Genomic DNA, 25,212 nt, shown 5'->3' with positions numbered 1-25,212 from the left:
ATAGCTGTTGCAAAAACACCAATTTTATAAAACATTAAGCTTAAGATTAATAGGGGTGCCCAATCTTTTTCATATAACTGTATATAAAACATGATCAATATAACATTATGCACTACACACTACAGCCAATATTAGTCTACAAAATTTTTTTTATAAAATTTTTTCTTATTTTCCCTTTTGTTCCTTACCTTAAAGTCATGTGTGTATTATAATCATAAAAATGCCGTTCATCCATACTGTTGTGATTTGGTACGTTTGGTTTATGGCATAGAAATGTACCTCACGCATGAAGACAATTGGTAAAAAACAAATGTTACTTCATTTGCTTTGTAAATGCTTTGCTTTATAACTCCAGGCAGATATATTTATCCTTGATTTCTTCTTGTATACAAATAAGCAATAAAGCACGTATTAGGTACAAACAAGTCACAAAGCAGCTAATGAGGAATAACAAATGCAAGAAACAAAGGGTTGCAATATCTTTATGAATCACAGCAAAAAGCTTCCAGAATTGTTTCTTGCTTTGATTTATGTATCATGTAGAACAAAAAGGAATGTTGTACCTTGATTTATACAGATCACAGAACATGTTGGGAAATAAACCTTACTAGAAGAAGAATACATTGAAGTTCTAAATCACATCTTACAATGCCTTTCACGGGCTTTTACATTTATATATTGCTTAAAAAGTGACCATGGGAAATACAATGAGCTAATTAAATAAATATATGCACCACGGCGCAAATAAAGTTTGAGGAGAGCATTAGAATATAAATGACAATAAAGATGAGAAAATACAAGAGCCTGGGCGAAAATAGAAATGCAAAGCAAAGAACATTTTCCTCCAAGGGATACTATAGACATACACATAAGCTGCAGACTCATTAAAGGGTCTCTATAAACCCCCCACTTGAAAGGCACATGTCAACCATATAAAACCTACTGTCATGGTGTGGACTTAAAAGGCTTGTAAACACAAACACAGCCCCTTAGAAAACTGAACGGGAACTACACAAATCACAAGACTGAAAGATTGTATATTATTTATCAGCATTTTCAGGTTTCTCTAGGCAGCAGACAAAAAAAGACCACTGTGCTCAAACATTGAATGAGGGTATTCAATGTGCCATCTTCGCCTGGCAGGAATACTCTCAAGTGTCACTTTAAGGATCCTTTAAAAAAAGGGAACAGCTGAAAATGTAATAAATTAACAATATGAACAGTATTGCCTCTCCTTTCCTCAGGTAATCCAACACTGACGCTCCGGCAATCCTCCCAGTCTTTGTTTACAAGCAGCCAGTACATGACAGCTGCAGACAAACAGTGGTCTCAGATCTCATGTGCAGTGCTACTGTCTTCATGGCTCCTATCTGTAGTATAGTCTATGTCCCAGAGGGCACTAATTGGCTGCAACGGTGATATGCTGACCGCTTGTAAACAAACAGCCATAGTAATCACAAGCCTTACTGCTTGCATCATTGCTCAATGAAAAATTACTGTATGATGCCAGTAGTATAGCACCTGATGACTAAAATCACCGATCGGCTGTAGGGGTCAAATGCTGACTGATTGTAAACAGAGAAGAGACAGAAATTGTATTTTTATGTTGTTTTATAACATTTGCAGCTATTTAAATAAAGGGATAAAAGTTGTATAACCCTTTTAAAGTGGACCAATCAGCCAATTGGGTGAGTGTTCATAAATACCTGTATTCCCTGTAAAATACCAATTTCTAAGGATATCGTCTTGGACCTTAGAAGTGTTAATCGACAACTGGACATTAACATTCCATTTTTCTAAAGGGTGTAAGCTTACAAAGTATAATTGTCAGCAGTAGTTGAACACTCTTAGGGCAGGTGCCGTGCGGCAATATCATTGGTTTGAGTGCGATCTGACAAAACATCCGATGTTAGTCCAATGTTAGTCTAGGGGGCCATGCACATGTTCAATTTTTTTCTCCGATAGTCTGTCCAAAGGAAAAAAAAAAGCATGCAGGAGTTTGATCCAATATTTGGATCACACTTGGCCATAGAAGACAATGAGTGGGTGGAAATCATGGCATCTGGGTACAGTCTAATTTCCGATCACTGACACAATGGAGAAGTTGGAGAAATATTGTTCGCCATCGTCTCCTCACCGTGTGCTTTGATTCTCTCATCCAAGAGAACCGGAACACACAAATCACAGTTTGATCAGAGTGTCATTTTCATAGTTGGCCCAATTCTCTTGGATGAGAGAATCTATGGCTGTATGTCACGGGTGTGTCAGAGGTGACAGTCGCCCTGCAGTGGCCTGTAGGAGATCTCCACGTTGGCATTGCAGACAGCTTAGGAGGTTGTCTTTAGGACCCAGCAACTACCTACCTCCCTCTGGACTGGGTGTATATATACCTGGTCTCTCTAGGTGGGCATCACTGGTTATACTCATTCCTTCTTGGAGCTTGGCTGAAGTAGCATACCGTCCTCTTTGGAGTCTTGAGGCCGTGTGCCCTGTTGGAGTTTCTTCTAAAGCTAAGTTGTAATTGCCCAGTGTTATCTCCCCTTTTGTCTTTAGAGTGCTAGCGGAGGTTGACTAGTGCTCATCTCTTTCCACCCCCAGTTGTAGCCTACGCCAGGGATAGTAGGGCGAGGCATGTGATCAGTGACAGCAGCGGACGCGGTATAGGGACGGTAGGGGTTAGACAGGGTGACACTAGTCCAGTTTAGGAGGTCACCACTTCCCCTTTACCTAGTGTCTGGGCTCCCTTTACCTTTCCCCCTGTATTGCATTCACACCTGGCGCAACACTGTATGTGACGCGCCCCCTGGGCCAGTGTTGTTTGGGGGATACCCGGAGCCGGATCAGATGGGGGTTGTAGTCTCCGAGTGGCTGTGACCCGGTCCGTGCCCAGGGTGTCAAACTCAGTGTGTGGCAGTCTTTACAGATGTTGTTAGTGTTCTTAGTGTCGACTACGCCACCCGTTGATTTGCGGTCAAAAGGCCGCCGCTGCAGCAGGGTCCGCTGAGGCTGGTGGTATGTGTGCAGCTGTGATAGTATAACCCCCAACGGGAGGGGTATAGCCTCAGGGGGTCAGGTGTAGAGGATGGTGGTAGTGGTGGTGCAGTGTGGATGGTAAGAAGACTCAGAGTCGGGCTGTGCAGTTCAGGGTTTTTACTTACTGCTGTTCTGTTGGTCACTCTGGCCTTGAGTGACCGCCCGAGCCGTGCTGCGTCCACCAGGTCCTGGACTCGGCCAACCCCCAAGCAATTCTGGAGCGTGGTCCTGAGCTCCCTTTCTGACTGTCCTCTCTACTGGCCTTTCTCACCACGGGTCCACTTATGTCCGGTTCCCTCGGGACTCTTGGTGGGTGCACCTCTTCGGGGTTCCCTGACCCTATACCTGGTGTGCCTTCTTAGTGGACTTGGTGAGGGGCTGCTCCACATGTAATGACGCAGCCTCCGGTTCTTAGCTGAGGGTTGTTTCTCTCCTCCACTAATTTGGGATCCGGTTCCCTTGCGTGCCAACCCTTCACCCTTCTGGTCTAATTCTGGGTTCTTGGGGTTCCTTCTTCTCCCCCTCTGGGTCCTTCTCTTCTCCTCTCTCTCTGCAGGCGCTCCTGGACCTCTCTCAGGACTGACTGACTCTCTACAGAAGACTGACCCTGATCTAAGATGGTTCCCACCTTATATACTCCCTCTATGTGTGAGCTCAGGTGACCAGCACCCAATGAGCTCCTAGCTTTACCCAGACTGCTCCCCCTATCTGCCCCTACACTACTGGGATGTTCCACCCCCCTCCCACTCCAGCCAGGGACAGACACTGTCGTACCTGCACATATACCTAGTGGGAGTACCATCGGTCTGTCCCTCGGAAATGGGATGTATGTAGTGTATGCAGCTAACTGAGCTCAGTTCCACACTCCATCCTTACCCGGGAGTGGAATATCACACCTCTGGCTTGAGGTGCAATACCCCTGTAGCAGCCGAATCCTCAGGGTGCTACATTCCCCCCTGGTAAATCACAGAACGTCCTCGGGCTGTAAGAGAACAAAACATCCACAAACATACAAATTTTCATAACAACATAAACATATAAAACACTATATATATATCATAAACTTTCTTGTTCCTCCGGCCACGGTGCGACTTGTGACCGGGTAAAGTGCGACAGTCTCTTTTAGAAACACGGTTTCCTTTAAAACCAGTAGGGGGCGCCTTAGAAAGCGCAACTATGTACAAGGGGAGATATGGCCGCTCTCAGTCCTCGGCCAGGTATTAGGAAAGGAATGACCGCTCTCAGTCCTCGGTCAGTGGGAATAGGGACACACGGGTTTCAGTTCAATTTGCTGGTCCCAACGGGGACTATATTTTAACTAGCAGCAGTAACAGTTCACTGTACCCCGACGGGTAACTATGTACAGTCTCTTTACCGTACTTTAATGACGGCGTCCTCCTGCTCCTTCTTCAGACCCGTCCGGGTCCTCTTGCTCCTCCTCACACCGCAGCTCCTCCTCCGTCAGGCGATGCACATGGAGGGCGTAGGGTCCTTTGGCACACTTGTGCCGGGTGAACGTGACCTCGTCCCCTACATACAGGTCACGACCTCTGTGTCCCTCCGGCAGATGGCTTTCTACGTCTCTGCGGGTTACAAAGACGTCGCCGGGGGTATGATGGTCTCTTATGAAGCCCCACCCATGCTGCAGTTGGAATTTAATCACAGTCCCGGTGGCACGGGGACAATGAGCTGCACGGGGGTTCCTCCGGGTCCGGCTCTTCTGTTCTGCGCTCTGTTCCTGCAGCCGCTGCTCTCGGACCCGCCTCTCTCTCCTCTCCCGGTCGAAGACCTCTAACTGCTGCCGGCAGCACTCCGCACGTTCAGCTGCGGCCGCCCGCGTTTCTTGGGTGAATCCCATGAGGTCTCCTCCGGTGGGGTCCCACTCGAACTGCGCTTCTTCCAGCGGGAGCGGGGTCCTCTTAACGGGCTTCGGAGCCGGAATCAGGGGCTCACACAGGGGCCTTGCTTTTTGGAGTTCCAGCTGGTAGTACTCCGGTGGCCATATAAAGGGCTGCCCATCCGGGCAAGTGTGCTGGGCAAACAAGTCTTCACCCAGGTGCGGTACTCTAGATGTTGAGGGCGCGGTGGTGGAAGCGGCGCCCGGGTTCGCCAGGCCTTGCGACCAGGCCTGGGGTACCCTGAACGTAAAGGGCACCGTGAAGACGGCGGCGCCCGGGGTTACTTGGCCCAGCGACCAGGCCGGTGGCTCAGTGGAGGTAGAGGGCGCTGTTGGTACTGCGGCGCCCGGGGGTACTAGACCTTGCGACCAGGCCGGTGGTGTTTCCTGCTTTGCCGCGCTCAGGGTTGAGGCGCGTGACGTCACAGGGGTCGCGGCCGCGGCTTTTGCTTGAGGCCTAGTCTGGCACGGTGACGATGCAGCGACGGGCACGGCAGGGGGAATTTCGGGCTCTGCGACGGGGAGCTGGGACAGGTACACGGTTTCTCGGCTCGGGGTAGAGACGTCCCCTTTACCTGCCTCCGTCCGTTCAGCTCCCTTCTCGGCGCCGTCTCCTGCCTTCATTCCTCCTGCGCCATCCTCAGAGGCGGTCTGTCTCCTCGTCTCGGGCGGCTTGCTCCGCTGACGGGTTCCGGTCTGCTGGGCCATCTCTCGGCTCCACTCAGTCAGCGTGTCTTGCTGCACCTGGGCCATCCTCTGTGCGAGGCCCTCCAGCGCGGTCTGTGCACACTCCCGGTCTCGGGGGAGCTGTGCTAGGATCTCCACTAAGCCTAGTGGGGTTGTTGCTTGCAGCAGGCTCCTGACCACTGGGTCGGTGCTGCCTGTCTCTCCCTCCATCTCCGGGTACGCTTTCTCTGGACTCCTCTCCAGACTTCTTGTCTCCGGGTGCGCTCCCTCCAGACTCCTCCAGGCTGCACCCATCTTCGTTCTTTTGTTCTGTCTCCGCCCACATTGAGGGTGGTCCCGGGGCAACTTAGTGATTGTCAGTTCCAGGGGCAGTTATCTCACGCTGATGGACACTTCCAGCATCACAGTCTCTGTTGGTGGGCGCGGTTTCCGCTTTTGGCGCCATTCTTCGACCTGGCCCACGATGGGAGGTGGCCTTTTGCCACCCTCTGGCACGCCCATAATGGCGTCCGCTCTTCCAAGGCGGGAAATCTTTGGAAATGGCGGGAATCGTCTCCCAGTGGCGGGAAACTCCATGGATGGCGGGAAAAAGCTGCAAATGGCGGACAACCGGCGGGAAACGACCTGTGATGGGGTCCGTTGGCGGGGATCCTCCGGAACCGGCGGGAGACTTCTTTTTGAGGTAACGGTGAACTTTTCTTCAGGCACGCAGTACCCGGTTGTTGCGGGCACGTTATCCTGCCGACTACGCCAAAGTTGACGCGCCCCATGGGCCAGTGTTGTTTGGGGGATACCCGGTGCCGGATCAGATGGGGGTTGTAGTCTCCGAGTGGCTGTGACCCGGTCCGTGCCCAGGGTGTCAAACTCAGTGTGTGGCAGTCTTTACAGATGTTGTTAGTGTTCTTAGTGTCGACTACGCCACCCGTTGATTTGCGGTCAAATGGCCGCCGCTGCAGCAGGGTCCGCTGAGGCTGGTGGTATGTGTGCAGCTGTGATAGTATAACCCCCAACGGGAGGGGTATAGCCTCAGGGGGTCAGGTGTAGAGGATGGTGGTAGTGGTGGTGCAGTGTGGATGGTAAGAAGACTCAGAGTCGGGCTGTGCAGTTCAGGGTTTTTACTTACTGCTGTTCTGTTGGTCACTCTGGCCTTGAGTGACCGCCCGAGCCGTGCTGCGTCCACCAGGTCCTGGACTCGGCCAACCCCCAAGCAATTCTGGAGCGTGGTCCTGAGCTCCCTTTCTGACTGTCCTCTCTACTGGCCTTTCTCACCAGGGGTCCACTTATGTCCGGCTCCCTCGGGCCTCTTGGTGGGTGCACCTCTTCGGGGTTCCCTGACCCTATACCTGGTGTGCCTTCTTAGTGGACTTGGTGAGGGGCTGCTCCACATGTAATGACGCAGCCTCCGGTTCTTAGCTGAGGGTTGTTTCTCTCCTCCACTAATTTGGGATCCGGTTCCCTTGCGTGCCAACCCTTCACCCTTCTGGTCTAATTCTGGGTTTTTGGGGTTCCTTCTTCTCCCCCTCTGGGTCCTTCTCTTCTCCTCTCTCTCTGCAGGCGCTCCTGGACCTCTCTCAGGACTGACTGACTCTCTACAGAAGACTGACCCTGATCTAAGATGGTTCCCACCTTATATACTCCCTCTATGTGTGAGCTCAGGTGACCAGCACCCAATGAGCTCCTAGCTTTACCCAGACTGCTCCCCCTATCTGCCCCTACACTACTGGGATGTTCCACCCCCCTCCCACTCCAGCCAGGGACAGACACTGTCGTACCTGCACATATACCTAGTGGGAGTACCATCGGTCTGTCCCTCGGAAATGGGATGTATGTAGTGTATGCAGCTAACTGAGCTCAGTTCCACACTCCATCCTTACCCGGGAGTGGAATATCACACCTCTGGCTTGAGGTGCAATACCCCTGTAGCAGCCGAATCCTCAGGGTGCTACATATGCACCTGCTCTCAAACTGTTTTAAGGTGGCGGCTGGACAGGTAGTGGACGGAAGGTATATTTCCCCGAGGTGCCAAGCCTCGGTGATGTAATACCCGGAGAAGGCGGCTCCAACACACACACAGAGCTGAGAAATGTTTAATAGGCCTGGATTATGGGTCCCGGTTCTACGAGCAGCTGAAAGAGCTGGGTGGGACCGGCTGCTCATTTACCTCCAGTCCAGGTCTTGGAATATCTGATTTAAGGCAGCTGGTGCTGTCTGACTGTCTCTGTGTCTTTGCAAGGTGAGGAGGCCTTGCATGTGCTGCTCAGACCTGCTGGAGTCAAAGAGAAAAGGACTGACATTTAAACGGCTGAGCCAGTGCGTTATATGAACTAGTTGTTTTGTTCTATTTTTGTGCCATTATATCTTTTTGCACCTGTAAGAGGCTATTTGATTTTGTTAACCCTGACGGTTTATGAATTTTTAATTAACTGTTTGTTTTGAACTAACAAACTGAATTCTGTGTGTAAACCAGCGTCTACCAAAGAGCCGATCCCTCACACTGAATAAAAACACCCCCCACCTAAAAACACCCAGTTGTCAAATTATTTATACATTTTTAGGATGAAAAACAGGAAAGATGCTCTTAAAACAGACATGCCAGGAACTAAGAAAAGGCCCTCTTTAATCAGCTATCTGAAAACTAATAGGTTTACAGCTAATCAAGTTCATAAAGACTGTTTTGCTGCTGTTATCAGCCATTTTATGGTAATCCTCAAAGTTGGACATGTGTTTGTATTAGCTCCTCAGTTTGTGAAAATGCGCTTGTATGTGAAATTAAAAGATTAATTCAATTTTACAGAAATCATGAGTGCTGTGCATTTCTTCTGTCAGTTGAATTCTATCCTCATAGTTGTATTTAGCAGGCTTCTTTTCAATAAAAATCCTAGAGAAAACTAGTTAAGGGCCTGAAGGCACGGCACAGGGGTCTTCTCTTTTGTGCTCTTTGATGCTCAGTACCGCGCACCAGCCACAGAGGTTAAGCACTAGGCATAACACAGTGTTTTAATTTTGGTCACAATGATCTCTTAAAGGACTTGTCCTATAGCTATTTTTTAATAGTAGTTATTAATTGCATTGTGACGACAGACCTGTTGAATGAACTGGACACATCACAAAGTCAGTACAGTGTATGGTAGTACAGTGGGTACGGAACGTATTCAGACCCCTTTAAATTTTTCATGTATTGTTTCATTGCAGCCATTTGGTAAATTCTAAAAAGTTCATTTTTTTCTACATTATATGGGGTAGGACCTTATTTAAGTACCATTACCTAGAAATGCCATACTTCCTGTACAGTACAAATCCATTACCAAGGCGGCTCTACCATTACTGTTACCTTTAAGGTGACCACCACCATTGCATTAAAGTCTAAGAATTCCCCCTCCATAATGATCAGACGGTGCTGCAGAAGGTCTCTCCCCGACTGCAAACAGAACTGTGCAGCCGTTCAGCAGCTGCACAGTTTTCTCTATGTCCCTGCACTTATCTATATTATCAATGCAAGGAGGAAACCGGAAATAAAAATTATTGTTCATCGCCCTACTACGGCAAGGAGAGAGGGGGTTCATCTTTCAAAAAAATTAGATGGCGTGCTGGTAGACAGAGCAATATAAACATTATAGAGGCTCCAGCACTTGCATGAATTCTACAATCCCTTCAGCATTTGTGTGAGGTGGCTAAGAATTAAATCCCCATTGATTTAATATTGCTGACATATTCTAAGGATTGACTTTCAATATTGTCAAGTAATCTTGGATTGATAATTTTAATTACCTGGAGTTTCTTTTGCTGGATTTTGTCTTGCAGAATTGAAAGGCACTTTGTAAAATCGGTGAAATCTTGGTCTGGTGTTTCCAGCAATTCACAACCCTATAAACAAAGAAAAAGATAAAAACAGAAAGTAATAAAAATAAAAGAAATAACGTTAGCCAAGTCTCAACAGATTACCATAACACATGGCAAACCCAGAATCCTAGACACAAAGATCAAATCCAGCATATATGCCCACATGGGAAAAATCTAAAACCAAAATCAGTTAGAAAATATAGGACAGAAAATTACTGAAACAATATAGATTGCAGCATGACTGTTTAACCACTTCGCACCAGAGCCGGTTTTTGCCTTCGTGACCGGGCCAATTTTTTAAATTCTGACCACTGTCACTTTATGAAGTAATTACTCTGGAACGCTTCAACGGATCCCCCTGATTCTGAGATTGTTATTTCGTGACATATTGTACTTCATGTTAGTGGTAAAAGTTCTTCGATATCACTTGCGTTTATTTGTGAAAAAAATGGAAATTTGGCGAAAATGTTGAAAATTTTGCAATTTTCAAACATTGAATTTTCATGCCCTTAAATCAGAGAGATATGTCACACAAAATAGTTAATAAATAACATTTCCCACATGTCTTCTTTACATCAGCACAATTTTGGAACCAAAATTTTTTTTTTGTTAGGGAGCTATAAGGGTTAAAAGTTGACCAGCGATTTCTCATTTTTCCAACAAAATTTACAAAAACATTTTTTTAGGGACCACATCATATTTGAAGTCACTTTGAGGGGTCTTTATGACAGAAAATACCCAAAAGTGATACCATTCTAAAAACTGCACCCCTCAAGGTGCTCAAAACCACATACAAGAACTTTATTAACCCTTCAGGTGCTTCACAGGAATTTTTGGAATGTGGAAGAAAAAAATGAACATTTAACTTTTTTTCACAAAAATGTTACTTTAGACCAAATTTTTATTTATTTTCACAGGGGTAACAGGAAAAAATGGACCCCAAATTTCTTTGTGCAATTTCTCCTGAACATGCTGATACCCCATATGTGGAGGCAAACCACTGTTTGGGCGCACGGCAAGGTTTGAAAGAGAAGGAGCGCCATTTGACTTTTTGAATGTAAAATTTGTTTGAATAATTAGCGGACGCCATGTTGCATTTGGGGAGCCCCTGATGTGCCTAAACGGTGGAAACCCCCCACAAGTGACACCATTTTGGAAACTAGACCCCTTAGGGAACTTATCTAGATGTGTGGTGAGCACCTTGCACCCCCAGCTGCTTCACAGAAGTTTATAATATTGAGCCATAAAAATAAAATTTTCACATTTTTCCCACAAAAATTTTTTTTCATTCCCTAATTTTGCATTATCATAAGGGTAACAGGAGAAATTGCACCATGAAATTTGTTGTGCAATTTCTCCTGAGTACGCCGATATCCCATATGTGGGGGAAAACCACTGCTTTGGTGTACGGCAGGGTTCGGAAGAGAAAGGAGCGCTATGTTGGCTGGGATAGGTTGCAGACACCATGTCACATTTGAAGAGTCGCTGACATGCCGAAACAGCAGAAACCCCCACAAGTGACCCCATTTTGTAAACTACACCTCTCAAGGAATTCATCTAGGGAAGTAGTGAGTATTTTTTAATTTTTTAATTTATACTATTGGGCAGTGAAAAAAGCATAATTATATTTTTACCACTAAAAAATGTTTTACCCTCAGATTTTACATTTTCACACAGGGCAATGGGTAAAAATGGTGCCGAAATGTGTCACACAATTTCTTCTAAAAGTGGCAATACCCCATATGTGGCTGTATCGTACCGCTCAGCCATACGACGAGATCTTGGGGGGACGGAGCGCTATTTGACAATTGGAGAACAAATTATTGTAGAATAGGCATTTGGATTTGGGAGCACAAAATTTTCAGAATTTCTTTTGGGGGGCAAGGGCCATTTCGCTTTTCCAGAGCCTTTCTGCTACCAGTAACTTGGAAGTCCCTTATATTTTTAACAGATGATGGACCTGAGTGGGGACTAGCTTTTTTTGAAGACCGAGTTGAAGCTTTTATTGGGAACATTTTACGTAACATTTATCCGGCGCTCTAGGCTGAGCACTTACATCGGGGTTTCCATCTAAATTTCCAAGTGATGTAATTCAGATGAAACCCCTGCGGGATCCATTCACTGTAATGAGGCAGCAGAGTTACTCTGGACTCCGTCTGGCCTCTGTTTAGCGGTGTCCTTTTTTTCTGAAGTGCACAAAACTGTGGCCAACCGCACTTTTATGCACGCCTAAAACAAATGACACCGTGGGATCACAGGCCAGACGGCATCCACAGTGGCCTATATCTGCCTCATTACAGGGAATCTTCCGTCATGGGTTCCATCTGAATCACATATTTCAGAGATTTACACGGAAACTCTGGTGTAAGTGCTCAGCGCAGAGCGCAGGATAAATGTGGGCAGAGCCTTACTGCGATCTTTGGGAGACATAATAAACAAATCAGTAGCAGGTGAAGAATTGGTTTAATTTATTTTTTACGCCGTTCCTCGTGCGGTATAAGTGATGAGATTACTTTATTCTTCGGGTCGGTGCGATTACAGAGATACCAGATTTATATCGGGTTTTTATGACTGACAGCTGTCACACACTAAGACGCTTTTTTTTGCAAAATCTAGTTTTTGCATCGCCATATTTTGAGAGCTATAATTTTTCCATATTTCGGCCGACAGAATCATGTCACGGCTTGTTTTTTGCGGGACAAGTTGACATTTTTATTGGTACCATTTTTGGGTACGTGACATTTTTTGATCGCTTTCTATTCCGTTTTTTGGGAGGTAAAATTAACAAAAACCAACAATTCAGGAATTGTTTTTTGAGTTTTTTTTTTATGCCGTTCTGCGTGTGGTATAAGTGATAAGGCAGCATTATTCTTCGGGTCAGTACGTTTACAGCGATACTACACTTGCTGTATATTTTTTTTATGTTTTGGTGCTTTTACACAATAAAACAATTTTATAGAAAAAATATTTTTTTTGCATTGCTTTATTCTGAGCGCTATAACTTTTTTATTTTTCGGCTGATGGAGCTGTATGGCGGCTTGTTTTTTGCGGAACAAGATGACGTTTTCAGCGGTACCATTTTTATTTCCATTTTGCTTTTTGATCGCATTTTTTTCCACTTTTTGTTTGGCGATATCATGAAAAAGCATATTTTTTTGCTCTGTTTTTTATTTATTTTTATTACGGTGTGCACAGAAGGAGTTAATTAGTGTGACAGTTTTATAGATCGGGTTGTTTCAGACGCGGCGATACCAAATATGTGTACTTTTATTGGTTTTGCATAAATATACGGATTTATTGGTTTAATATTTTATTTATTTATTTTTATTTATTTTGTGATTTTTTTTAACAGTTTAAAAACATTTTTTTTTACTTTTTTTTTTTTACATTTTTACTTAGTCCCTGTATGGGACATTAATTTTAATTTTTCTGATCACTGATCTCATGTAATGTAATAGACATATATTACATTACATGAGATCTTTGCTGACTGTTTCACAGTCAGAGTCTCCGGCCAGGCTTCAGCTGCAGGCTGAGCCAGGCAGGACACCATATATGGCAGATCTGGAGGCGGTCATGTAACCTCCAGCTTCCATAGCAACGTCAGGTCCTGGTAGGTATAAGGGGGCCGTCGGAGAGGTAAGTGGATGACCCCCTCTCCTCCTGCTGTCTTCTATATGCTGCGATGACTATAGATCGCGGCATATAGAACATAGCAAAGGGTTAACATCATTGGGACCTGATCCAATCAGGTCCCGATGATGTCCCGTCAGAGCTAGCGCTCTGCACCGGAATCGCAGAGCTTGCAGGACCCTGGGGGTCCTGAGCGCTGCGAGACCACCCACCGTTTTTAAACGTCGGCGCTGCACAGAGTCCAGCAAGCGCCGACATTTATCTACAGTGGGCCGTCGCAAAGCGGTTAAAGAATCATCTGTTTTTAGGGTTCCCTTTCTGTTCAGCAGTCTCAGTAATGTGAACCTGCACAACCTGACCAGAAATATAAGAAATGAAAAATTCATGAGCAATACTAACATAATTTCTCTAGAACAGGGATGTCAAACTCAAATACACAGAGGGTAAAAATTAAAAACTTGGACAAAGACACGGGTCAACCTTGATATTAATATAAAAAAAAATGTCTACAATTAAGGACGTTTTTCATCATCATCAAATATAAAGATGAACCTTTTCATATGGAAACAAACTTCAACGGGTTTGTCCCACGAACAAAGTACATTTTAATTAATAGATCTTAGAATAAAATACACAAAATCACAAATGGGGCATACTGGAATAATAGAATATGTTATGTAAAAGAAGTAAAAAGCATATGGTCCAATGGCCTAATTTAAATAAATAATAACTAAGAATAAAAAATCTTGAATTAATAAATAACATGGATAATAAAGAATGATGCCAACAAAAGAGTCCCCAGAACACAGTATGATACCCCCCAGTGTGATGAACCTGTAGCCGCCATCTTGGTAATGATAAATCATATCCAGGGATGGCCACACTTCAGCAGCCCCCACCCTTGGGACCTTCTGTTAAAACGTCAACTAGATAGTTTCCCCCCATCCAGGCTCCTGTAAGATAAGAAGCCTACTTAACACTTGAATGCTAGGAGCTTCAAAGACTTCGAGAGGAAACACAGCCAGCAGGGGGGGGGTGCTTCATCTATCTGTACCTGACCATTTGTCCCATAGGACTAGTTTCTTTGTCTGTCACAAGCATGGAGGCATAAGATATAGAAACATGAAAAGTACACGCATGTTGCGTGGGATGGGCCAATAAAAAAATATCACGGCGTCCCGGAGCCATTGCGCACACAAGCCTCCGCGGTAGACGTTTGTACGTGCTCTGGAAGCCAAGATATAGCGCTGAGCCATTCCTGAGGACCGTATGGTATCATAATTGATATCAAAAGGTCGGTTACGGCGACCCGAATCCATGGGAACCCCTGGGGGTATCCTGAGACCATCCCAGAAGAAGTTATTGGGTTCCTTAGAATTTGGGCTTCTGATCGAAGTTAGACCTGAGGGTGGAGACTGAGCCAGCTGACCTCACCAGCAGTGGGCGGGACGGGGCAGGTAAGATAGCAGGACAGACAAGAGATAAGTCAGTCTTGACCCAAGAGTGGTGTGCTGAACATCTGAGCACCAGCTGAGGCCACCAAGGGGAGGAGCAGTTTGACCATGCGGTGGTAGGCCTCAGCCTGTAACAAAGAACCGTGCCTGCGACCGCAGAATCCTCTCCCTGCGTCACAAGAAAATCAAGAAACCGGTAACTGATATGCTGTGGTGATTCTGTGTGTTGTATTCCATTGTTGTATAGTTTAGCCTGACCTTATACCTGTGTATATTTAGTTGTATATCGTGTATCTAGTGTATTATTATAATCAATTACCTCAAGTAATTGTGGGCCTGCCTTTTATTCTGCATAACGAACGCACGTCCGTGTGAGCTCGGCTCAAGCCAAAAACGCTACCCAGGGTTGGTTCCTGACCCGATATAGGCCCATTCACGGACTGGGCGTATATCTAAAATAGGGACTGGTGGCAGCATACCAACTGGGGATTGGGGAAGGCTGGTAGTGACGGTCGGAGGTTCAGATATATATATTCCTGGCGCGGCCAAGGAAGATATATATACCGCCCTCACTACAGAGGGCCCCGATACCCAGTAGGTTACAGGACAGTCTCTCTGGCGACCGCTTATCCTAGGTGCAGTTCCTTGACTGACCTGAGGCTAAGAGGGCGCTAGCGAGTTGTGCTGTGTAGTGACGTTGAAGGGATAACACACTACCGTGTTCCCTGCGCTGGTTGCAGCTACCTGGCACTACTTTCTCTAGGTGCAGTACCTTGACTGACCTGAGAGGTAAGGGGGCGCCAGAGAGCTGCACCCACCGGCCGGCTTTCGTCACACCCAGTAAAAAGCATATGGACCAATGGCCTAATTTAAATAAATAATAACAAAGAATAAAAAATCTTGAATTAATAAATAACATGGATAATAAAGAATGATGCCAACAAAAGAGTCCCCTGAACACAGTATGACACCCCCCCAGTAAATGTCTTCACAGTAGCCCCCACACGTATGGTAGGATGACCTTACTGTCCTCCCGCAGTAAAGTATGTTGACCCCAACACAGTATGATGCCCCAACTGTGATCCCCAAACAGCCCTCCACACAGTATAATGGGCCCCACATAGTCCTCCATACAGTATTATAACCCCACACAATCGTCCATACAGTATAATGGGCCCCACATAGTCTTTCATACAGTATAGTGGCTCCACACAGTATCCTCCGTACAGTCCTCCATACAGTATAATGGGCCTCACATTGCCATCAATGGAGTATAATGGCCCCACATAGTCCTCCATACAGTATAATGGCCCCACATAATCCTTCATACAGTATAATGGCCCCACATAATCCTCCATTCAGTATAATTGCCCCACATAGTCCTACATACAGTATAATAGCCCCACATAATCCTCCATACAGTATAATAGCCCCACATAATCCTCCATACAGTATAATAGCCCCACATAATCCTCCATACAGTATAATGACCCCACATAATCCTCCATACAGTATAATGACCCCACATAATCCTCCATACAGTATAATGGCCCCACAATCCTCCATACAGAATAATGGGCCCCACATTAAAAAAAAATAATAATTCCTCACCTCTCCTTTTTTCCCACTGCTCCAGTCTCCTCAGCATGTCTTCTGAAGCTCTGTACTGCTTGGCACAGGGGGCGCAAAATAGTGATTATCATTGAACCTGCTGCACTTAAACGTCATACTCCGAAGGATAATGATGGCAGAGGGAGCGTCAGCTGATGCGCTCTCCTCCGTCATTGCTTTCAAATTTATCAGCATCCAGGATGCCGATACAGTTGAAGGTGTGGTGCTGAGTTGCCAGCGTCACGGACCAAATATAATCACCCTAGAGGCCAGAGTTTGACATGTGTACTCTAAGATATGATGAGCCACCCAGCCTTACCGGTTTTGTGTTGATGCTTCTTCCAGGGGTGGTATTGTGTGTTGCGTATAGGTATAGAAAAAAGACATGGACTGCACATCAAAGACTTATACATTGATCTATTGCAGCTAAGCAAAATTTTACAAAACTGAATATGAATTTCTTAGTTTAACATTCTAAATCAGACTGTCTGAAGCCCACTGCCAGGTCATGGTGGACCCTTTAGTGACTCCCTAACCTGAAAAGTGCAGTTCCATGTGCAGACCACCAATTAGGCAATAGCGTAACAGTCAGGGAAGTGACTTGGTGGTCCATAGCACCAATGCTGCAAGGTAAAACCCCCATGGCCCCAAGTCACACCATACCACTGACACAGCACCACAGCAACAATGGTGCACACAGCACCATTACCAAGTGAAAGGCGCTATAAGACTCACCTTCCACATGATCTCAGACTAAAGGTTGAGAAAAAAATAGGAAGAACCTTTCTTACAGCCTCCTGCTAATTAAAACCACCTGGGCTAAATGGGAGGAGCGCTGGTCCAAGTAAAACACACAAAAAAAGAGGGGACAGACAATGTATTGTGCATAGCTGTAGAAAAAGACAAAACATACATTCAATACATAGATTTCTTGCAGCTCAGCAAAACTTTACAAAACAACTCAACTTTTAGGGTGAAGTCTTCTAAACACAAAGCATTTTTAACATTTCATTAAGGAGACTTTCCAATGTGAAGTCATACTGTTGCGATCGAGAACTGTGAGTAAAAAAGAAAATAAAGTCCTGAACATATAGTAGATCTTTGACTATAGTATTCTGCTTCTGCCAAAAACTGTAATGAACGATTTTATACATCGGACTTTGGAATGGTTTTACTGTTAATCTACTATAATAGTCTGGCACCCCAGGGGTCTGGTTTCCACAGTAATAGCAATATTATGTCTGAGAGCAGGTGGGAGGTCTCTTGGTCAGGAATCCTATGCATGCCACACCTCCTGCCCAGTCCTGGGAGGGGAAGAACTTCCCCTATATAAAACTGGGGCTGAGGCAGGGTTAGAGAGTTAAGAAGAGGAGAAGCAGCTATAGGAAAGAGAGATCAGGAGCTCTGGGGAAGTCGTGCTAAAAGGAATCAGGGGCTGGCAGCTGTAGAGCTCGCCCTGATTGAAGAGTTACCACCGGACCCGGAGTCCGAGGCTGTGGGGACTAATCCTTACCCAGCAGCAGAAACCGACCGGCAGGGGATTTCAGGTCCTCTGGCCAAGAAACCCGAAGGCACGGTCACACGCGTGGGACCAGCACCGCCGTCGTGGAGCGGAAGCCACTAGAAGGCCCCGAGTCACCGGCCATACGGGTGAGCACCACACGGTACACTCAGGGACGTGGGCTACTTTTACCCGCCTCTAGCAAGGTAGCCAGTAGAGTACAATTAGTTGGGGAGGCCTACAACTCCGCCTGGCCAGGGGAGATCCCATCTGTTGAAGGACTGACCAGGCCCCAATCGCTAGCCAGTACTCCGGGAGGGTCTTTTTTTGTCACCAGTAAAGACCCTGAACTACACCGCATCGTCTCTGAGTGGTTCCTGCTACCCCCATCATCCACGTCGGCTGCCCTGAGGCCATACCCCTCCCATTGGGGGTTATACCATCCATGCTGCACAATCCTTCCACCGGCCTCAGCGGTCTGCCCTGCAGCGGCAGCTCCATAGCTGCATTCAACGGGTGGCGTAGTCGTCCAACATCTACTGCTAATACTCAGCCACACAGTTTGACTCCCTGGGCACGGACCGGGTCACCGCCACGAGACTACTACCCCCAACAGGCCCGGCTCCGGGTAGTCCCCGCGTGCGCAACGCTACACCAAGTAGGCCCAGGGGCGCGTCAACTTTTGGCGTAGTCGGCAGGATCTCGTGCCCGCAACCACCGGGTACTGCGTGCCTGAAAAAGACTGTTCAAACTCAACAGTGGTGAAGATTCCCGCCATCCGGCGCCATCTTCTACCTTATTCCCGCCATCCGGCGCCATCTTCTACCTTCTTCCCGCCATCCGCGATGTTTTCCCGCCATCCGGCGCCATCTTCTGCCTTCTTCCCGCCATCCGTGGAGTTTTCCCGCCGTTGGACGCCATCTTGAAGACGCCGCGCGGGAAGAAGAGGGGCGTGGACTCCGAAAGCGCGCGAGAACTGAAGCCCCGCCTCACGTCCGGACGTTGCGTAAAGGTCCTGGAAGGAGCCCAGCAGACGCCGACGTCACAGGAGCGCGACGGAAGGTCCTCAACCCTGACGATCCACTGCGGAGCCGCGGCCTACGGAAGAGGATCATCGCAAGGTAGGCCACGGTCCACTAGGGGGGGAGAAAGATGTCGGATACGGAGGAGAGCTTCACTGCCTCAACCCCCGCCAGCGCCACCGCTGCTGCAGTCATGCCTTTCACCATGCCCTATATCCCGGGAGCAGCCTGGCTACCCCAGTACTCAGGGGAGTCACATACCCTGAATGACTTTAAAGAAAAGCTGGATAGCCTCTTCCAGGTGTACCCCCTCACAGAAGAGCAAAAAGTGAGCATCCTGGTGGCCCAACTAACCGGGGCAGCCCAAAGGGAGGTAAAGTCCTGGCCACCTGGGAGGAGGACTGTCGCAGGGATACTAACCCGGCTGAGGGACACCTTTGATACCCGCACCTCAGCCGAGATTAAGCTTAGATTCTATGGGTGCAAGCAGCGAGCACATGAGAGTATAAGGGACTATGCACTAAACCTACAAGAGGCCCTGAGAGCCATTAAGCAGACCGACCCTGACAGCGTGGGAAACGAGGACAGGCTGTTGACCGAGCAATTTATAGAGGGACTATATTGCAATGTCCACCGAACCCAGTTGTGGGCCATAGCCTTAAAGGATCCTCATCTGGACTTTGCACAGTTCAAGGACAGAGCCATCCGGGTGCTCCGAGAACCGACACCGGGTTGCGTTGTGACCCACAGGCGCCCAGCTATCACTTACCACCAGGAGGCGGCGCCCTTGTCGGCAGGGCCTGTGGGGGCTGATGCGCAGGCTTTGAACAATGACCCGGCTCCGGACCTGCACCATCAGGTCCAAGAGCTAGCTAAAAGCGTTGCTGCGCTAACCCGAACTGTGCAGTCTTTACAGGTTTCCACTCCAGGGAAGATCCAGCTGGCATCCGGACCGGAGGACATCCCGTGGCGTCGACCAAGGAGGACCCCACCGGCCAGAGGAAGACCCAGCGACCGGTACAACGAGGACGGACAACCTATCTGCCGCCGCTGCAATCAACCCGGACATATGGCAAGGTACTGTCCTTTAAACTGGCACAACCTGGGGTAGAGGGCCAACCCCCAGGAAAAAGATCACCAGGCCCATCGAACTGGCGCGACAAATATGTGGGAGGACGTCCAGTCTTGCCTGTGGTACTGGATGGCATCCCTATGAGTGCCCTACTGGACACCGGGTCACAGGTCACCACCATCCCGTACGTGCTCTTCAAGCAGTACTGGAATGACTCGGATATAACCCGCTATCCAGACGACGACTTGAGTATCATCGCCAGTAATGGTCAGCCTGTGCCACAGATCGGATTTAAAGAAATGACCATTAAAATCGGTAGAGTCGAACTGGCAGCACAGGGACTGATCATTGTAGACATTGACAAGCGCGAGAGTCACCCAAAGATAACTCTAAGAACTAATGTGATTGAAAATTGTCTTGCAGAGGTGATTTTCATTTTACAGCAGGTTGCCAAGAACGCCAGCTCCGGTCAGGAGCGAGTGCTCCAGAAAGAGATCCGGGCACTGATGCGACGGCAACAGGTGGAACTCTCTGGTGGTGAGATTGGTAGCGTAAGAATGTGTGACCCTTTCCCTATTGCCATGCCCCCGAAAAGTGAAATGATGATTTGGTGCCAGGCAGCTATTGGTCTGAGAGGTAGAGATTACCAGGCCATGGTAGAACCAGTCTACTCAGACAGTAGGCCCACCATTTTGACAGCACGGGGGGTAGTTGATGTACGCCATGGGAGGGTGCCCGTTCGTATAATAAATATCGGGAAAAGGGAAGTATACCTGCCCCGGTATGCTACGCTAGCCAAATTATATACTATCAACCAAAATTCTATACAGTCTGTGGAACCCTTGCCTCCATCTCACCCGGAGGAAGGTAACGGCTCTACGAAAATAATGGAGGATTGGTGTCAGCAACTACATTTGGGTACTGACTCCACTCCCTCCCACCAGAAACAGGGAGTCTACCGGGTGGTTCGAGAGTACGAGAGAGTGTTTAGTAAACACCCGTTAGACTTCGGGCGAGTCAAGGGGGTAGAACACCACATCCCCACGGGAGACCATCCTCCCATAAAAGAGAGGTATCGACCCGTACCCCCTGCACACTACCAACACGCCAAGGGGATGCTTAGAGACATGAGGGAGGCTGGGGTAATCAGGGATAGCTGTAGCCCCTGGGCAGCTCCACTAGTCTTGGTCAAAAAGAAAGACAACACCATGAGAATGTGTGTAGATTACCGGAAAATTAACCGTATCACACACAAAGATGCGTACCCCTTACCAAGAATAGAGGAGTCTTTGGCTGCTTTAAAATCTGCTAACTTCTTCTCCACCTTGGATCTCACTAGCGGGTACTGGCAGGTTCCTGTAGCAGAGGCGGACCGGGAGAAGACCGCATTCACCACCCCGATAGGACTTAGCGAGTTTACCTGCATGCCGTTCGGACTCTGCAACGCACCAGGAACCTTCCAGCGATTGATGGAATGCTGTCTGGGACACCGAAACTTTGAGACGGTCCTGTTATACCTGGACGATGTCATCGTCTATTCCAAGACCTACGAGGACCACCTGAAACACCTGGCGGAAGTGTTCGAAGCTCTGGCAAGTTACGGCTTAAAGGTGAAACCCTCCAAGTGTCACCTCCTGAAGCCAAAGGTGCAGTACCTGGGACACGTGGTGAGTGCTGACGGAGTGGCTCCCGACCCTGATAAGATCACCGCAATTAAGGAATGGCCAAGACCCTCCAGCGTAAAGGAAGTGAGGCAGTTCCTCGGGTTGGTAGGCTACTACCGAAGGTTCATTCCCGGTTTCACCAAAAAGGCAGCTCCTATGCAGGACCTCCTGATAGGCCAGTCCAGGAAGGCCAAGAACCAGAAGCCACCCTTCAGATGGGAGAAGCTGGAAGAAGAGTCCTTCCGCCAGCTGAAGTTGGCCCTCACGGGGGATGAAATCCTGGCGTACCCTGATTATAGCCAGCCCTTTATCCTCTACACCGACGCCAGTAACATCGGGCTAGGAGCCGTACTGTCCCAGATCCAGCAGGGGAAGGAACGGGTAATTGCTTACGCCAGCCGAAAACTGCGACCCACCGAAAGAAACCCTGAGAATTACAGCTCATTTAAGCTAGAGTTCCTGGCAGTGGTGTGGGCAGTCACCGAACGCTTTAAGCACTACCTCGCTGCTTCCCGGTTCACCGTGTACACGGATAACAACCCGTTGACACACCTGGACACTGCAAGACTCGGTGCCCTAGAGCAGAGATGGATGGCCCGCTTGTCCAACTATGAGTTTACAATCAAATACCGGGCAGGACGCTCCAATACCAACGCGGACGCCCTGTCCAGGATGCCGAACCTACCGGACGTAGGGGAAGATTCAGAGGAACTGGAAGAAGTTGAACTCCCCGCGTTCCACCGTCATGGGACTATCCAGTATTCCCACCATGTAAGGAGTAAGCAATCCGCTACGTTCAACCCATTACCTCATTACAACTGGGCGGAGACGCAAGACAGTGACCCTGCTGTCCGACTGGTAAAGGAGATGCTGACTCGGCCAGATGCACGCCTTGACCCAGACGCTCCGGAGGAAGCCAAGCAACTGTGGGCTGAGAAGAGTCGACTGTTCCTTTACAAGGGGAAGTTGTGCCGCAGAATGGTTAACTCCCGGACGCATGAACTAATCTGGCAAGTAGTGGTGCCAAGAAGAGACGCAGCTATGGTGATGAAGGCATACCACGACGGAGCTGGGCACTTCGGATGGAAGAAGCTGGAGTTCCTGCTGCGCGGGCGGTTCCATTGGGTAGGCATGAGAGGAACCATCGAGAGGTGGTGCAGAGACTGTGGCCCATGCAACCTAAGAAGGAGGGACCGTGCCAGCCAGAAGACTCCCCTGCAGTCCATCATCACCAGACAGCCGTTGGAACTGGTAGCCTTGGATCATGTAAAACTGACCCCAAGCAGAAGTGGCTACGTCTACGCGTTAACCATCGTGGATCACTACTCCCGGTTCTTGGTTGTCGTCCCCGTCAAGGACTTAACGGCTCAAACAGCAGCTAGAGCCTTCCAGCAGCACTTTTGCCGTCCGCACGGATACCCGGAGCAGGTGCTGACGGACCAGGGGCCTGCCTTTGAAGCGGAAGTCTTCCAGGAGTTCTGCACCCTGTATGGCTGCCGGAAGATAAGAACAACACCCTATCACCCGCAAACTAATGGACTTTGTGAGAAAATGAACCAGGTGGTGATAGATCTTCTGAAAACATTGCCCCTGGAAGAACGTAGTCTGTGGCCTGAAAAGCTGCCCGACCTGGTGGACCTATACAACCACATCCCTGTAGGTTCCACCAACTGTACCCCGGCTTACCTAATGAGGGCAAGACCTGGTAAGCTTCCTGTTGATCTGGAGATGGGAGTCCTGACACCCGAGGACACTTCACCAGAAGCAGACTGGGACACAGAGAGTCAGCAGCAGTACCGGAAAGTACAGGAGAGCGTGGAGCGAAGTCTCTGTCAAGCTAGGGAAAGACAAGAGAAAACTTACAACCAGTATGCTCTCGCTGTTCCCCTGGTGCCCGGAGAGCAGGTCTTGAAGAGGAAAAGACGGCTCCACAAGTTGGACGACCAGTGGGAGAAGGACCCGTACACCGTACTGCCCTCAAGCCACGACAACCCAAAGATCTGTACAATCAGTAAAGACGGAAGGGAAACCACAGCCATTGTATCCTGGGATCACCTGAAGAAGTGTCCCGAACAGCTACGGAACCCTGAAGAGGAACAAGAAGACCCTCGACCCGTAGAGGAAAGGGAAGATATGGTTAGTACTGTGCTCGGAGACTTCCCTCGGTCTTGGACTCAAGTCAATGGTGCTGTTGTGGTACCCGTCCTCACGTTCCTCCAACCAGCATCCCAACTGCCTACGGAGACACAGGTAGAGCTGGAAGAACAGACGGTCCAGGAGGCAGAAGACCCCACACAAGCAGACCAGGAGAATCAACCCTCTGCTTATAATGAGCCTGCCATACCCCTAGTGAGCCAAAGAGTCCGTAGACGGCTGCCCAGTTTACCCTTGACAGCTCCTATACCCTGTAGCTCAGGACCAGTCAGCCAGCTCCGTAGGTCCACTAGGGTCACTAGAGGCCAGTTGCCCATACGGTGGAGGATCTAAATGTTCAAGCTATTTTATTAATGTTTACCTGTTTATTGTTGCTTGTGTATAATTATGTGTTTCTAGTTATTTGTAGGAGTCTTTGGTGGATTTACCGGGAATCCTTTGTGCATATAGTTGGAGCGTAACCCAGGACGGACTAAAAGACTGATAAGGACTCGGGGCAGGACAGACCCCTACCTGGTTACGTCTCCCTGTTTTGGTGAAATGGACACCTTTGTTTTCCTCAAAAGTTACACCCGGTTGCGGACACGCCGTGACCACCTTATGTGTTGTCTCTACCAGAACGTTATTGTTTATACCTTGTTATGTTTACAAAAGTATGTTTAGTCCCGGAGTACTAAATTTCACTAGGGGGGAATGTGGCACCCCAGGGGTCTGGTTTCCACAGTAATAGCAATATTATGTCTGAGAGCAGGTGGGAGGTCTCTTGGTCAGGAATCCTATGCATGCCACACCTCCTGCCCAGTCCTGGGAGTGGAAGAACTTCCCCTATATAAAACTGGGGCTGAGGCAGGGTTAGAGAGTTAAGAAGAGGAGAAGCAGCTATAGGAAAGAGAGATCAGGAGCTCTGGGGAAGTCGTGCTAAAAGGAATCAGGGGCTGGCAGCTGTAGAGCTCGCCCTGATTGAAGAGTTACCACCGGACCCGGAGTCCGAGGCTGTGGGGACTAATCCTTACCCAGCAGCAGAAACCGACCGGCAGGGGATTTCAGGTCCTCTGGCCAAGAAACCCGAAGGCACGGTCACACGCGTGGGACCAGCACCGCCGTCGTGGAGCGGAAGCCACTAGAAGGCCCCGAGTCACCGGCCATACGGGTGAGCACCACACGGTACACTCAGGGACGTGGGCTACTTTTACCCGCCTCTAGCAAGGTAGCCAGTAGAGTACAATTAGTTGGGGAGGCCTACAACTCCGCCTGGCCAGGGGAGATCCCATCTGTTCAAGGACTGACCAGGCCCCGACCGCTAGCCAGTACTCTGGGAGGGTCTATTTTTGTCACCAGTAAAGACCCTGAACTACACCGCATCGTCTCTGAGTGGTTCCTGCTACCCCCATCATCCACGTCGGCTGCCCTGAGGCCATACCCCTCCCGTTGGGGGTTATACCATCCACGCTGCACAATCCTTCCACCGTCCTCAGCGGTCTGCCCTGCAGCGGCAGCTCCATAGCTGCATTCAACGGGTGGCGTAGTCGTCCAACATCTACTGCTAATACTCAGCCACACAGTTTGACTCCCTGGGCACGGACCGGGTCACCGCCACGAGACTACTACCCCCAACAGGGCTCCGGGTAGTCCCCGCGTGCGCAA

The 25,212-nt window shown here is 48.5% G+C and overlaps 1 protein-coding gene across 9 annotated transcripts in view; it reads right to left on the bottom strand.

The window, feature by feature from the left end:
- TPK1 (thiamin pyrophosphokinase 1) overlaps nucleotides 1–25,212 on the bottom strand; it is an 844,123-nt gene that overhangs the window by 426,049 nt on the left and 392,862 nt on the right. For all 9 annotated transcript variants that reach the window (XM_073678179.1, XM_073678187.1, XM_073678184.1 and 6 more), the window contains one exon: nucleotides 9,386–9,481. In XM_073678179.1, coding sequence (XP_073534280.1) covers nucleotides 9,386–9,481 — 96 coding nt within the window. The remainder of the gene's footprint in view (nucleotides 1–9,385; nucleotides 9,482–25,212) is intronic.

This window comes from Phyllobates terribilis, unplaced genomic scaffold (genome assembly GCF_046119375.1).
Source record: "Phyllobates terribilis strain yellow unplaced genomic scaffold, ASM4611937v1 Scaffold_4__5_contigs__length_816908805, whole genome shotgun sequence".
Lineage (NCBI taxonomy): Eukaryota > Metazoa > Chordata > Amphibia > Anura > Dendrobatidae > Phyllobates > Phyllobates terribilis.
This window is presented reverse-complemented; position numbering and strand designations above follow the sequence as displayed.